Genomic DNA, 16,103 nt, shown 5'->3' with positions numbered 1-16,103 from the left:
ATCCACCTTCTTCAGTTCGGATATAACACAGATATCTGAGGTTTAGAATCAGCCGATAACATTTCTGAATTGACTTAAAATGTTTATTCTTTTAAACACAAGCATAAATGTACTGCATCATGAATCTATTTGATAGCTCTCCACCAGTAAAGATCACTGAAATACACCAATAGCTTCACAAGCTAGGTCAAACATGTAGAAACAACACAACTTTCATTAGTTTAGCTGGTGCAATTAGTAGTGCAACTAAAAAAATACACTGAAACAAACCTTTCAAATAGTTCAGGAAATACAATTAGGATTTCTAAATATTATGTAAAATAAATACTCAAGCATGATGTTGCTCAGAGCACAAAAAATAGAATTAGGCTGAATAGATTCACCTTTATGGATTGGGCCTATAGTCACTGATACCAGATCTAGAATTTATTTTAATACTGGGACAAATACATATTGAATCAGTGTTTCTGTAATAAGAAGTTAAGGATTTAAATGTATTTAAATGTAGCAGTGCATGTTTTTAATAACTATCTTCACAATTATGCATTACTTTCTGCTGGGTTCATATAGAAAATGCAGTAAGGTTTGAGTTTGTGCCCCCATAAATTGTGAAAAACATAAATGGGTAGTAATCCTTTTGCAAGGCAGAGGACTGTGCATGGTTTTCAGAAAATAAGATATCTAGCCATTGTCCATACTTGGGGTCAGTCTGGTCTACACTGTAAAAAAGGAACCTCGGGGGTTATCACATTAACAAAAGAATATCATGTACTGTTAACTAAATAATTCCATGTTTGAGCCAAAAACATGATACAATCATGTTGCATAAACAAGATATTCCACAACTTCAACGTTTATAAAATTGAATCATGTTGAGAGAACATGATTCATTATAGTCAGACCGATCCTATGCTGAAGACCACGAGTGAGATCACGGGATATCACGCAAGTTCACGCAAGATTACGGGAAATCACGGGCTATCACGCGAGAATACGCGAGACAATCGGTTTTCTCTCGCAAATGGAATAAAATGTATTCAAGGTGAGATAACGTGATTCAATTACGTCAGCTAGATCTTCCGCCAAAAAAAAAGAACGTCGGGGCGTATTACATTAACAAAAGAATATCATGTACCGTTCACACAATAATGTTGGGTTTGAAGCAAAAACGTGATAAAAAATGGATAAACAAGATATTCCACGACTTCACATTTATAAAATTGAATCATGTTGAGCTAACATGATTCATTATAGTCAGACTGATATTGTGCTGACGACAACGAGTGAGATCACGGGATATCACGCGAGAACACCCGAGACAATCGGTTTTTTTCTCTCAACTGGACTAATGAATGACGTTATCTCAACTTGAATACATCTAATTAACATCTAATTAACATATATATACCCACCGCGGGTGGTTCTTATCCTCTGAGCTCGGGTCCTCTACCAGAGGCCTGGGAGCTATATATATATAATATATATATATATATATATATATATATATATATATATAATATATATATATATATATATATATATATATATAATATATATATAATATATATATATATATATATATATATATATATATATATATATGTGTGTGTGTTTGTTTTTTTATTCAATATCAATATTTGTCAAAGTTAATCTAATAAAAAAAAACACAGTGACGTCAGTTCCAAAGCGCTATTGTGTCAGACTCATCTCCCGCTGAAGAGGATCCAGATCAAGAGATTACGGAAAATCACGCGAGATAACTGGCTTGCACCTTATTGGGTTTTTTCAAGGGCAGAGGGGAGATTCCTGGCGTGCATCCACTTAATTTGAAGAAGGTAAGAGTCAAACTATTTTCATCTAAATCCATATAAAAATATGTAACTTAAAATGTCTCTACATTTGCACCATTTTCTACTTGTTCCATACTTGTGTCACATTATTTCATGTCTGTAGATTAAGTCGGTTAGGTTAAGGCAGATAGCTATATGTGATATCATTGGTAAGTTTACATTTATCGCCGCACCATGTTAGGTACATTCTGTGCGAAAAAAGTGCAGAGCCATATGTAGTGTACAAAGCTGCTGCCAGAGACACAAATGGACCCCAGAAATGTCACAGTTTTGCTCCTCCTGAGCTCCCTGGAGGTTTAGTGGATTTTTAACACACGGATCTAACATCAGTCTATTTCTAACTATTTTAATTCTATTTCAGTAAGTTACTATGGAGGTAAATGTAGATACACACACTTTGGTACCTTTCTATAATCATCGAGATTCTTAATTAATTATGGTAATAAAAAGTCCTACATTTCAGTCGGTGAAACCTGAAGAAGCATTGCTTTCTGAGCTTTGTTAAATGTTCCTAAAAAATACCTGTTAGTTATGGATTTCTAGTATATTTTGTCAGGCTAAAACTCTCAATGGATTATCCATTATTACAGACTTGAGCTTTCTATTTTTTTTCTTTAAAATACATATTCCTCTGCTGTAAAGATGTTGGTTTTTTTTTGGACTCTTCTTTGTTGTCCCCAAATAATTGTAGCTCAGAAACAGTATTGAAGTTCATTGGTTTAATTTGAAATGTTGATGTTTTTTGTGTTGATTGTTTGTGCTCATTTTGACCTTTGTTACTATTGCTTTCTACCATGTTCAATTCACCACTGTTCTGCACATATGTGCTTGCATGTGTCCTGTGGTTTTATTCATGAGGCATTCAAGGGACTTGTACTAAAAGATACAACTCAGTTCAGTATGAATTGCATATTTTAATGGCTGAAAATATATCTGATCTCTTTCAGAACATCACCTGATCACCTGTCTGTAATCCACCTGCTTAAGTACTGGTCAAGGGGCTCATCGGCTATCAAGTTATAGATTTCAGTGGCTAATAGTAAGTTTTGCCAGATCTAAAGTGACTGGATGTAGTGTTAGAGAGCTTATAAAGCTAGGGTTCAGCTAAACATTTATTTGGCCAGTCTGTTTTTATTTGTCTTTATTTGCGTGGGGATGTGGAAATGTAAGGAGTGTAGTCTCTCTCTGTCTCGTAGATATGACCTGTTAAAACATTTTACACTTAAACACCGGCATATGCGACGTTACCTATGCCCACACATAGACTGTCCATGTACTTGTAAGACATGGAATGCTTTGCTTTGCAGTAGAAGGATATAGACTGTGTTGACCATTCTGTACTTTTCACATATTTCTTTGGTGATATATTCATGTCTTTATTTAAACATCTAACAGCTTCAGTTAGATGTTTAAATAAAATGTTAAACTCCATTTAGTCATGGCAATGAAGGGATACTAACAATTTTAAATATCTTTCAAACAGACTGCAAGCCACTGATCACTTTTGTTGTGACTTCCTTTGAATGCAGCTATGTTTTCAAGTGTGTGAACCTATACTGCTGGAGTTTTGAGATTGTTCTCATTGTTTTTTGATCTGCATATTTAGGAAGACACTGCTGAGGTCAGACGAGAGTGCATCCTCAAAGGTCTGTGTGTACCTAAATGAAGATCCAAAGAAGCTGGTGAGGGAGTACATGGTATGTTAAATTCTCTTGTGTTGACAATAGAACTCCTAAGAGTTGTTAAAATACTTTCACCAACTAAGGTCCATGAGTGACTCAATCAATGTCAGTCTTAATTTATTTACTTAATTACATGTGAATTGTCTCCCCCCCCAATACCCTTCCCTAACTCCCTTAGGACGTTGATGAATGAAATGGCCAAAGCCGAGATTGTCCTCGGAATCGTCATTTGAGCAGAGGCTGCCGATGCACATCTGGATGTTGGGATTGTCCTGGAGGGGGTGGAAGTTATGAACAGCTTGGGCAGTGTATCTTCTGCAATAGTGATGCTGCTGGGACTAATCTACGCACTAAACTTGAGCTACCCTCAAGTTTAGTGCGTTCAGCACTCAACTTGCTCAGTAACTCAAGCATACCTTTGAAGTAATACAGAAAATAATAATGAAATTGGATGGAAAGAACTTATCAAGAAAGCACAAGTTCTCAATATGAAACTCGCTGCTAAGTTGAGTAAAGTTTCATATGGAAAATGAGTGTTTAAAGTCTGCAGTAGAAAAGATTATATTGTTACAGTTCTCTAAGTTGAGCAACTATACTGACATGTTTTATGTTGTAAAGAATTGGCTGGGAAATGAAACTGTAACCTTTTTGTAGTTGTTTTTTTATTTCAATGTCCAACTCAGCTGTGTTTTGTGCTGTGTAAAAAAAAACGATGTATAACAATTCTGAAAATACAATTGTGTTGTACCTTTTCTAATTGTTGAGTGTTCTTCCTACACTTTCACCTAGTGCTATCTTAAAATGCTTGATTAACGCTTGAAAATATGTCTTTGAATTAACGTTATGAAATAATGGAAAGGATTTCCACACGATTAACGAGCTGTCTTTTAGCATGAAGCATATTTGTTGAGCTAACTTACTTTTAGTGAGTTGGACCTACTGAATCAGGTAGTGTGAAGGCACCACTGTAAAATAAGGTGGTTTCAACTAGATTTATATTCATCTTAATGAAGTTACATCAATGATTTGGTCCTAAACATTGCAGATTAGTTGGGCGGGCTGTATTGCATTACACTGGGTCACGCTATAGTAACTGAGTTAAAAGAACCTTTAAAACATATGTTGAGCCAACACATTTCATTTGAATTTGAATAACCATAATGAATGGAGTAGAGCCAACTCATTTGATTTACAATCATCCATTGCATTACCATAATTCTGGTTAAGCCAACATATTTGGTTTAAATTAGAACAACCTTAATGAATTATGTTTTGCCAACTCATTTAATTTATATAAGAATAACCACAATATATTACGTTGAGCCAACATGTTTGATTTAGAATCACCCATTGAATCACCATTGTGACAAGTTGAGCCAACACATTTGCTTTACATTGGAATATCTTAATAAATTAGGTTGACCTAACACATTTGCTTTAAATAGGAGTAACACAAGTACATGGTGCTGAAATAAAGCAAAGTAATCAGGTGGAAATCCTTTCCATAATTTTTTTATGTTCATCCAATGACTTATTTTTTTCAGTGTACCTACAGCAGTCATCAGAAGAGGGCAGAGTACCCAAAATTTTTCTGTAGTAAGAGTAGCACGACTTCAACACATTTTCACCCAAGTAAAAGTAAAAAAGTAGTCATCCAAAAATATTACTCAAATAAGAGTGAAAATGTAATGTTGGTATTTCAAAGATAAAAATGACAAATAACCAAATGAGGGCAAAAAAAAAAAAAAGAAGAAAGAATCCCAATCAGTTTCTTTTAATAGAAAACTTATGAACCTTTAACAAAACCTGCAACTGGGTTTCTGTGTTAACCATTCATTGGGTAGAAAATCCAGAAATTTTATTCAAGTAAGAGTAACGACACTTCATAATAAAATAAAAATGAAAAGTACAGCATAGTGAAAATACTCATAAAAGTACATTTTCAAAATAGTTGCTCAAGGAAATGTAATTGAGTAAACATAACAAGCTACTACCAAAATCTGGCTGTGATTAGGAGAGATTAGGTACACCATAATAATCCATCATAGACAATTGGATATTCTCCTTAAAATGTAAATTAATTTGCTTGTCATAGTTCAGCTCCTGAAAATGCGTGACATTCTAACAAATTTTTAACTTCACACTCAGGCTTTCAAATGTGTAGACAGATATTGATCAGGGAAAAACATGACCTTGCTGCCCTTTAGCAGCACCAGTGTTTTCCCTCCCTGACTTCCGTCCCAAATTAAAGCGCCACACACTTGACTCCTAAGAAAAACGTGCCTGAACGAGGCGATAGAGTGTGTTTGTAGGGACGGCGGTAACTCTGACACTGAAAGGGTCGACAAGACCACTGCCTGAGCTGCAAACAGATGTTCTGTTGCAGCGAAGTAACATCTGACCTCTGCTGGTTTTCACAGGGATGAGGACAATCTTTGTATTCACGTGGAACTAATAAAGCAGTAATTATTTATATGTAACACAGCAGCACTGAACACAGTCATTATTCTGGGACTAATGTCAGACACCAAGCAGCCAGCATAACATTTTTAGACCATTTGTGATTTGATTCCCACCAAGTCCTCTCTGCATAATGACACCAATTAAGGTACATTAGTAATCTCAACATGCTGTCTTAAGTGACTGTAATGGCTTCATTATTTTGTTCTTGCAAAGGTCTAATTCCCAGGGGTGCAGCTAAGACGTCTGAGGCCTCAGAAACATATTTGCCTTGGGGGGCAGGCCCTGTTGTTTAGAGCAATATGTTCCCCTAATGAGGGTCTGACTTCGGTTTTCACCTTTTGCTTGTCTGATAAGAGGATATGTATTGAATTAGGCAGGTGATATGTTTTATTGATCTTTATTTTTATTTTTTTCAATGAAATTAAACAAACTTCTAAATTCCCACTTGGAATGAAACAGATACTGGTTTGAACAATTTACATTAGATGCTGAGTTATTAAAAACTGGAAATGTTTATTTTTGCAAGAGAAGCAGCTGATGATTTTAAATCTCTCCTTATGAAGCTTTTAGTTGATATATAAGGATCTATATTTGTAAGTACAATGACTTTTGTAAGAGAATTTATCTGACTGAATATGAGCAATGATTTTTAGCAAAACAATAGATCAGTAACTCTGACTACTGGAGTGTAGATCAAAGAAAATGAATGTGTTCGATTGCACCAGTCAATTTCTAGACTGAAATACAATTGAGAATCTGTGGCAAGACTTAAAGATTAATGTTTACAGACACTCCCCATTTTTGAGAGAGGTTAAACATTTTTTAAAATGTTTATCTTTAATGTGTAATCTGGTTGAAGGAAACTCCACAAAAGTTTAACTATAACTGCAGCCAAAAGTGGCTTGATATTAATATGAAGGGGCTGAATAGAAAAAAACGTTATAAATTTATTTTGTCAAAAAAATGATAATGTAGCCTATAATTATAATTTTGCTACACTTCACATGTGAGCACTTCTTTCTGGTTGGCTTATCTCAAGAAGTCTCGACAAAATACTTTGAAAACTTTGGTTGTAATGTGACAAAATGAACAAAAGTCCATCTGCAAAGGACTTTGTCCCAGGAGACATCAGTTAAATTGATTCATTCATCCCAGAAATTTACAAATTAAGTCATTTATCAAAGTCATTCAAACGTTCTCTATCCTTATTCTCTATTGTCTCTTCCCTGAACTATTTCCTTCAGATGTCAGAAAACTTTTTATTAATTGAATAGATTAGTTAATTAAATAAATGAAAATCTGACTCCATGTGCTAAACTGAAACACTTAAATTACAGGTATTTAAAAGTAACTGTTGCATGACGTTAATGAGAGACGCAATTATAACATCATTGCTGGATATTGAAAATATATATTTACAGCAAAGTAAACATTTTCCAGACACTTGACTTGCTTTTCTATCATAACATTTATGTGATCTTTATACTCTGGACACCAAAATCTACCTCAGATTAAAAATTGATGGAAGTGAAAATCCCAGCCAAATGTGTTATTGGAATACAGACTGTAAATGCATGGAAATATATCAAAGTGCAAATATTGAATCTAAGCAGGTTTTTACGATTGCACACACTCATACTAAAAAAATGCACAATTTAAAAATGAACCTACATGAGACAGATAGAGTAGTTGGACTTTTCACAAATTATTTTGACAAAAAATGTCAAAACAAATTACCGTATTTTCTGGACTATAAGTTGCAGTTTTTTTTTATTGTTTGGCCGTGGGTGTGACTTATACTCCGGAGCGACTTATATGTGGAAATTAACACGTCATTATGTCATATCACATGTTATGTTCACACTAAACCGCAAGAGGGCGCTCTAGGCCTGTGCTATTCTACCTTCGGAGTTAGCAGAGTTGTTTAAAAGCGATATTGAGGATGAAGATTTGATTGCGTTTACTGATTTGGAGAGACACGTATGGTTTGGTTAACTTGTTAGCATGTTATTTATGCTGTAGTTATCTGAATAACTCTTAATATGTTATGTTAACATACCCGGCATGTTCTCAGTTCGTTATGTGTCATGTAACGTTAGCATACCGTACAATTATTCAACCTGTTGTAGCCTCTATTCTATTTTTATTTTAAATTGCCTTTCAAGATGACATGTCTGTTCTTGGTGTTGGATTTTATCAAATACATTTCTTCAAAAATGCAACTTATACTCTGGTGCGACTTATATATGTCTTTTTCTTCTTCATTATGCATTTTATGGCTGGTGCGATTTATACTCCGGAAAATACGGTAAAACTTCAAAACTTTTTGCAGAGATGGTTGTTCCAAAGATAAAGGAAAAATCCACAAAATTAAAACGTATTAGGTAAATCATATAAGTTTCACTTTTAAATATATGAAAGCATTTTATGACAGTAGGACTTTGTAGTGTAGACTCGTCTCTTTTCTTTTATGAATGGTCACTAAGCATAACTTGTATAAAGGGAGCTTTTTTACATTTTAGACTTTATTCAAACAACTTAATAGAAAAAACCCACACAAGAAGTAACTTATTTTACTTACTCATAAATAAGATAATCCAAAAAAAATACCCCTCCTAGCCTATTCAAATGTCTGCACTTGTTAGTCAGTTTACTTGCCAGAATTTGATGCTATTTTTTTTTCATTGCATATTAATTCCTGTCCTGGGGCAGAACTTATTTAATGATCAGGAATTATTATCTTACCCGTCATTGATTCGGACAAGTATGGCCCGGTAGAGCTGGTGCTGCGGGCTGTTGGACTGTGGACCACAGGGATGGATAAATGGATGGACGGCCGCAAGGACAAAACCCTGCTGGTAAAGCTCCTGCAGCTGATCGGGCAGCTCTCGCACCGATGAGAGACGCAGTGTAGAGGTCCCACCTGGGAAAACCAGAACAAAAAGAAAAAATTACAGAGGGTAACTTTAAAGTGTCCTTTGCAGCAATGTTTGGTGCACAAATGAAAAACCTTCATCATGCATGAATCTCTGTTTGAATTTCTAAATCTGTTAGTCATGGTCGTAGTTAATATTTCTTTGCTTAGATGAAGAAATCTCTGCTTTTGTAAATCATTTCTTTTATTACTCCCAGGGAAAACTAAACAGAGCATTTCTTCCAGGAATGTTACATTTCCTGTTTAGTGAATTAATTTTAAGTCCTTGTTTGCTTTTAAGGTTTGTTTTCACTGCAACACAAAAATGCATACATAGTTGCATACATGTGTTTTTCCCAACACAACCTTTCATTGTTTTCTCTTCATGCTTTTGTGTTTTTAGTAACGTGTTTCCATTCTGCTGCTGTTTATAAGACATCAATTTATTTAGATCAAGTCTGTCTCATTGCAGACACCCAAATATTCCCAGCTTAATGTATGAATATAATGAATTATTTATTAAATAACAAGCATATTTGGAGACATATTACAATCCAGTAATCTGATATTAATTCTGATCGGCAGTTTCAGCACTAAAAATATGAACTAACCATTGAATTTTGATTTATTAACCTCAGAAACCAGGAAGGTAAGAATTAGGTCAGGGTTATTGTTATACTTCCAGAATAATAATTGGGAATTGTAGGGTTGAAAGAAATAATCAGTTTTTCACTGTTCAATGGGAAAAAAACAGATGTGTGCAGTTCTTAACACAATATACTCTTGATTTACTGATTACTTAATACAAACAATGAAGGTGAAATTACTGCAAATTCCAAAATAACTTTTGTCTGTAGAAACCAATGTCAGTCTGCTGGGGAACCTTAAACTTTCCATGTTTGAACTCTTTTTGTTCAGCAGGTGTCTCTTTTCTTTTTTTCTGTTTTGAACCTCCTGCTTGGAAATAAAGTTCTGGGTAAAAATAGAAAACATTGTGAACCAGATGGGAGCTTGACTCAAAAAGTGGATTTTCTGGATGATTTTCCACTCTCGGATCATTAGTGCTCCACATAAAATACAATTCATCTATGAGCTATTTGCTCCTAAAATGTTAATAGAAAAAAAATGAGATTCTAGTTCCAAACCAGCTTACTTTATCCATTTATGGCATTCTTAGATTCTGATTTCTTCCCATATTTATTAAAATGTTCAAAGGTTTATAATAAAACTGCATTGTTTAATTGGTATCTTAAGTCTGTTTATCTATACAGCATCAACACACAACAAATGTTTCCTAGAAGCAAACATATCCAATTAATTTCTGTTTATGTAATACAGTCCACAATCATTCATGTGACCCCAATATATTCTTACATAAGTTTTGCATTTTTCATACGATGACAACCTATGGCGTACAACTGCTGACAATGGCCTTGTCAGTCAGTGCACAGCTGTGTTACGTCAAACCTCACAATATATGGTATAAAATACCATATATTTTATTTGGATATATGGTAAAATGCACAGCAAGGTGTGATGCTTATATTTTAAAAATCGAAGGAAACTGAAAACTGAGCTAATTCTCGGAAGAAGAAGCACATTGAAAAACAATCGTGGAGAAACCACAAAGGAACTCAAAACAAAGATGAAACATGGGGAGAAGTTACTCTCCGTCCCAGAAGCATGATGGCTGGGATCCCACTGCTCACTGTATGTGGTAACATTTACTGCAGGCCAAACAGCTGGGGCTCATGAGAGATGGCCAAGACAAAGAGCTGGATGTAGAGCGAGAGAGGACAGAGGAGGGGGCGGAGGGTAGCAAGAGAAAGTCTGGTTGTCTCTACGCGCTGTCACAAGACATGGAAAATACCGTAAAGGCTAATTAGAGTCAATGAGGCTCTACAGAATGAGAAGTACCAACGCATGAGAAAAGTCAATGTGTTAAAGTTCAGCTGGAGGTCAGTGACTGCAAAAACATGGCTAAATCTGACTGTGCAAGCTCTTGTCGACTTCTACAGTCAAATAAAGCACATTATTCAGTCCTACAATTCTCATAATGTCATATTCTCTGTTCTCTCTAAATGTTTAACAGCCGAGTTTTAACAAAGCGTGGCCTATTTTTGGGAAAGTGTTTTTTAAGCATCTGTATAAACAAACATGAACATTTTATGTGAAAGGTCCACGCTCAGTCTGCATTTTTCTATTCCCACGGTGCAACCCGAGCTCTTCGTGTTCCAAATTTAGATCAGTCAGCCATTCCTCATTTATCCTCCTGATAATATTAGATGTTAAAATCTTTGTTGCTTGTGTTTGAGTATTTTTTGACAAAACTCTTTGTTGCAAACTTCTTTAAAATTGTTCTACATATCAGCAAATATTTATGTTATTACATGGTGATGTAAAACATGCTGTCATTGCCAGGTAAATGGTTTCCACTTTAGAAGACATTAAAGAAACAAAATGTATATTTAAAAAAATAACTACATTAAAAAGTTGTGCATTTGCCACAGGAAACATGGTGAATTCTTAACACAGAGCTCATAAGGCATGTTTTTGTTTTCACTCCTTTGCAGATGGGAGTAATCAAGAACAACAAGGCAATAAAGGCCACAGGAAATCCATCGGCCCAATTTGCATACCCACTGCTGCCCGTCTGTAGTAATCATGAGATGCTGGAAATGGGGTTCATCCTGGACTGGTCCCTGACCTGTCAAATGGCCACAAAGCACCAGGTTGAATCTATCTAATCATAAAGTAGCAGAAATGTTTGGAAGGTGGGTGGCGATTGATGTTTTTTATGATATAAAATATCAAAACTAAATTCAATGAACTTCTCAATACCTCTGTAAAAGACTAGGAACTCTGCTAATGGCAATCAAACAGAAGCTAGAGCGATTCGTTACATAGGGTATCTTTAAATAGCAAAACCCTGTGATGCTGAGTCAGATGCACCAAGTTGTCAACTCTAAGAACCAAAGTAACAGTGAGATAAAGTGCTAATTACCTGGGAATTTCAAAGCACAGAAAGCAACGAGAGTTGGATGCAGACAAATTGAACCATCCAAACAACCAATCAGGAGCTCAACAGGACCGATTGAAATGTTTTGACCCCTTGGTTTTTGCTGACAGCAGCACACCTGCCTCCATGCTAAAGCACTGTGGAAGTGAACAATCAGAATAATCTAAAATCACAAGGCCACAGTTTGATAAAAAGGTATATTAGCAACATCAACCACATAAGGAACGTCATACGATCCCTGGCAAGACACAAGACAACTGTCTCCTGTGGCATGGTGATGCCAGGCAAACCAGCAATTAGTAATAAACCTGCTGGATCTCAGTCCAGATTAATGCCAGAAAATTGAATAATTCATAAAGTTTTGGTTTCATCACCTTTTCATTGTTGTGAAGACATAATTGCTTCATCATTCACATAACTTTGAAGTTTCAAGAACCTTGTGTGTTCAAAGGTTTTGATCGTCATATTATCTTAAAAAAAAAAAAAAAAAAACTAACAATTTCCAAACTTTCTAACCCAGCTTGATCCAACCCAGCTGGGTTAGATGGATTGTCTAGTGAGGCTCAGTGACAAAGTGGCAGGTTGAATCAAATTATATTGTAAGTTATAAAGAACCCCAACACATGTTAAAGAGTTTCAGAAACAGGATAAGATTTTTTAAAACCCATTGGTTTTTTTGGAATATATCTTCCTCAGAAAACTTTGTAGACTTGTTTGTCACCATTTCATGCTTAACTGGGTCATGAAAACATAAATAGGATATTCCCATGCATAAAATGTTCAAATTATACATGCTAAACAAATCTGAAAGCTAACACGCTTAGTTTGGATGGAGCATTAATCTCCTATATGCAGCTTTTTGCATTACATAATAATTAGCATTTTTCCTTGCTCATCTCTTCCTGATTTCTCTTTTTTGCAGTAATCTAGTGATCACAGCTGTAGGTCTTTGGGGAATGAACTTATTTGGACCCTTTTTCTCCTCACATCTTACATGTAACCTTTCAGGCAGTCTCAAGTAAAACTCGTTTGTGTGACACTGCGGACTGTAACACAGTGATGTGTTACTGCCACGGCCGCGCTGAAGAGATGAGGTTATCTGGAACAACTGTACTTGTGCCAATCAGGAGGCAGTTTTTCTGTGCAGTGGATACAGAGCTGATTCAGTCTGAACTCCTCCCCACGGCTACAAATCCTGAGGTTTACGGTGAAACCACCAAAGTGAGCGCATGAAAGAGAAATCATATGCTGTTCCCTCAGGGCTGAGCGAATTCTTCGGCTAAAAATACTCCTCCAAATTTCTCAATCATGCTCTATCCTACTGCGCCACAATGCAGGAGCTTTAGAACTTAAAAAGCATGGAGGAATTAACACAAAGAAATAGGCCGCCACTGAAATGGATGAAATGTGTTCGTCTTCTCCCCCCTTGATCATCCTCCTTCCTCTCACTCTTCTTCCCTCCACTGCTGCCTGCCTTCAGAAATGGAATTAATCCCTCTGTGATCGGCGATTTCGCCTTTTCCTTTCCTTTTGGTGCGACATGAACACCCCATCCTCTTCCCCCAGAGATTCTCCTGCACATCTAAGGATTCCTGAGGTTGTAGATACTGTATGTGGAAAATGAAGCTGATTTGCCAGCTCTCAGATGGTTAAGATGAGTAAATAAGGAATAGTTTCAATTAGGCAGTGGGAATGCACCCGCCGGCAACTTCTTGATTTGGTTTTAATCACTGTGTGAGCTCCTAATAATCTCTTCCAGAGGCCCTTAAATACACAAGCTCTACATTTATTTATCACACAAGTTTATTTATCATGCCGTCCCCAGAGCAAAGTGTCGCCTGCTGCTGAGTTTCTCTGAATCGAATGCTGTTCTAAGGATGTTTACTTTGCCCTAAAATCATGTTATCCAAGGAGAATCGCTTTGTTTGTGCAGATGAGGGTGAATTAGCTGCTCCATAGAAGTGTCAGCGCTGTTTTCATCAGCATACATTCAGACCTACTGGAAGAGCCTCTGGTCGAACTGGGAGTCAGCCTGGTAAATCTTACATGGCACGCTGGCACCCAATTACTTCACTCCATCTTTTTTGTTTACCTTGAAAGAAAATTCATGTGCATATCAGCAGAGAAACGCTCTAAACTCACAAGAACAAATCACTTCGTGACAAATAATGGAAAAGAAAAGGATAAAGAAGGGAGGGGAAGAGAGAAGGTCTTCTGGCTGTCAACCAACAAATTGGTTTTCTGGAGACTTGTGTTCGTGCAAAGCCATCAAACAGACACAAGCATTAAAAAGAGAGGAGGAGACAAAACAGAGGGGATGTCTGAGTGAATGAATAAAGAGAGAATGATTTCTGTGTCCAACAGGATGTGTTTTCTCTCTGTGATATGCAGTTATCTTTTGATCTGAAACTGGGAGGGTGCTGGTAATTTTGTCCCCTCACTATTTCACCCCTTTCTAGTTTTGGTCTGCCACAGGACACTTCGTACCAAATGCTTTCCCCCTAGGGTGATGTTTTGTCACCACTTTGAACCAGCAGTTTAAAATTTGATGATTTGCTCACAATCTGTTGAAAGAAAATGCTTTTTGGGTGGCCAAACAATAAGTTGACAGCACAGCAAAAATGTATTTTCTCCATTATAGATTTACATTGAAAATAACTTAGTTCCATCCATTCATCCAACCATTCATTCATTCATAATGCCATTGTCTTACGTAAGCATAAAAGACCATTTAACAAACTGCTTTCAGCTGATGATTTATGGCGTCTTCACACCTGATAGTTCTTTAGACTGTTTGGGGAACAAAATTGCAACATTTGTTACATTTTTCAGCTGGTGAGGTTCTCTTTCTCACTGAATGGTGTCAAACAAGCCAAACCCTTAAAAAAAAACTAAAAAAAAAACTGTTCCCTGCTTTGCCTGTGGTGGTGTTACACTAAGAAGGAAACGACACAAAAACCTCTGAAGAAGACAAGAGCGCAACTTCCTCCTTCATGAAAAGTTGATGAAAATGGAGTCAGATAAAATTTTAGTGGTTGTAGGATTTCTCTCTTTTCTTTCTAATTCTCCCTCCAGCCCTAAACACATGCATTTGTTGTGGTTATTTTATAGAGACAAACATAATAAGCAAATATTTAAGTACAAGGGCACCAAATGGTTTGTTTACAGGTAGAAAATAAAAAATTGAAATAGATAAAAGGGCAAAACATTGGTGCATATTGGGGTACAAATTAGCAAAGGCTCTTTATGATCCTGAGCTGTTTTAACATCAAACATGCACATTTGTATTTCTCCGTTATGAATCAAGAACTATACCAAAGATCAAAATCCTTGTTATTAGAAGATTTATTTGTGTTTTTTGAACATCAAGCTGAAGGTCAGATTCTTTGTTATCCTTTTCCTAACTCTGCACAAGTGAAATTGTCAAAGAGCAGAAAAAGGTGGATAACTATATGCAAATTATAAAAAGAAAAGAAAACCGTTAGCAAACATTTTGTAGGCATCTGTGCAAATTGATTTTCTAATGAAGATGAAAATGGTTTGAATATGCAATAGAAGGGTTCAACTAAAGGACAGAATAAGAAAACAGCTGCTGAAATGACTTCTTTGATGCTCACCTTCCACTTTTATCCAAACATTTACCTGACTCATCACAAAAGCATCTGCAGCAGCAATACTTTTATGAGTCTCTATAAACCGCACACTTTATGTGGTTTCATTAATCAATTTAATTACATACTTGGGGTTTATTTGTGTTTTTATGGTAGGCCTTTCTGAGAAAACAATCAGCATTTTGTAAAGTCAAAGCAGGTAACCAAAATTATTAATATTCTGAGCATCTATATCCCACATGGTCATTACTTTGTTGAAAACAAATAAACCTGAACAACGTGGCTTTTGATAAATTTGACTTCTAATACCTTTTGTGTCAAATTAAAAGAAGAGTTTCTGCAACTAATTGGTCTTTTTTTTCACAAAAACTAAATTTTCTCTAGATTTGAGTATTTAGATGCATCGATATGTCAATGCAAATCTAGTTTTTAATGCAATCTACAGTCAAATACCATCACCACAAAGTCAATATTGTGGATGTGGTTACCAGTGCACTGAGATGAATTTAAATTACTTTATTTTACATCAGAGAGTTGTGTATCCTAAAGCTCCAAGGAAAAAGA

At 35.9% G+C, this 16,103-nt stretch overlaps 1 protein-coding gene and 1 long non-coding RNA gene across 4 annotated transcripts in view; one reads left to right on the top strand and one right to left on the bottom strand.

Moving 5' to 3' along the window:
* LOC129370810 (raftlin-like) overlaps nt 1-16,103 on the bottom strand; it is a 137,056-nt gene that overhangs the window by 76,939 nt on the left and 44,014 nt on the right. For all 3 annotated transcript variants that reach the window (XM_055047007.1, XM_055047008.1, XM_055047009.1), the window contains exon 3: nt 8,741-8,918. In XM_055047007.1, coding sequence (XP_054902982.1) covers nt 8,741-8,918 — 178 coding nt within the window. The remainder of the gene's footprint in view (nt 1-8,740; nt 8,919-16,103) is intronic.
* On the top strand, nt 1,681-3,992 carry LOC129370811 (uncharacterized). Its single transcript, XR_008607097.1, has 4 exons — nt 1,681-1,835; nt 2,798-2,889; nt 3,457-3,547; nt 3,711-3,992. It is a non-coding gene; the product is annotated as an uncharacterized LOC129370811 (long non-coding RNA).

This window comes from Poeciliopsis prolifica, unplaced genomic scaffold (genome assembly GCF_027474105.1).
Source record: "Poeciliopsis prolifica strain line A6 unplaced genomic scaffold, Auburn_PproV2 SCAFFOLD025, whole genome shotgun sequence".
In the NCBI taxonomy this organism is placed as follows: domain Eukaryota; kingdom Metazoa; phylum Chordata; class Actinopteri; order Cyprinodontiformes; family Poeciliidae; genus Poeciliopsis; species Poeciliopsis prolifica.
Note: the sequence above shows the minus strand (reverse complement) of the source record. Positions and strands in the feature narration are given on the sequence as shown.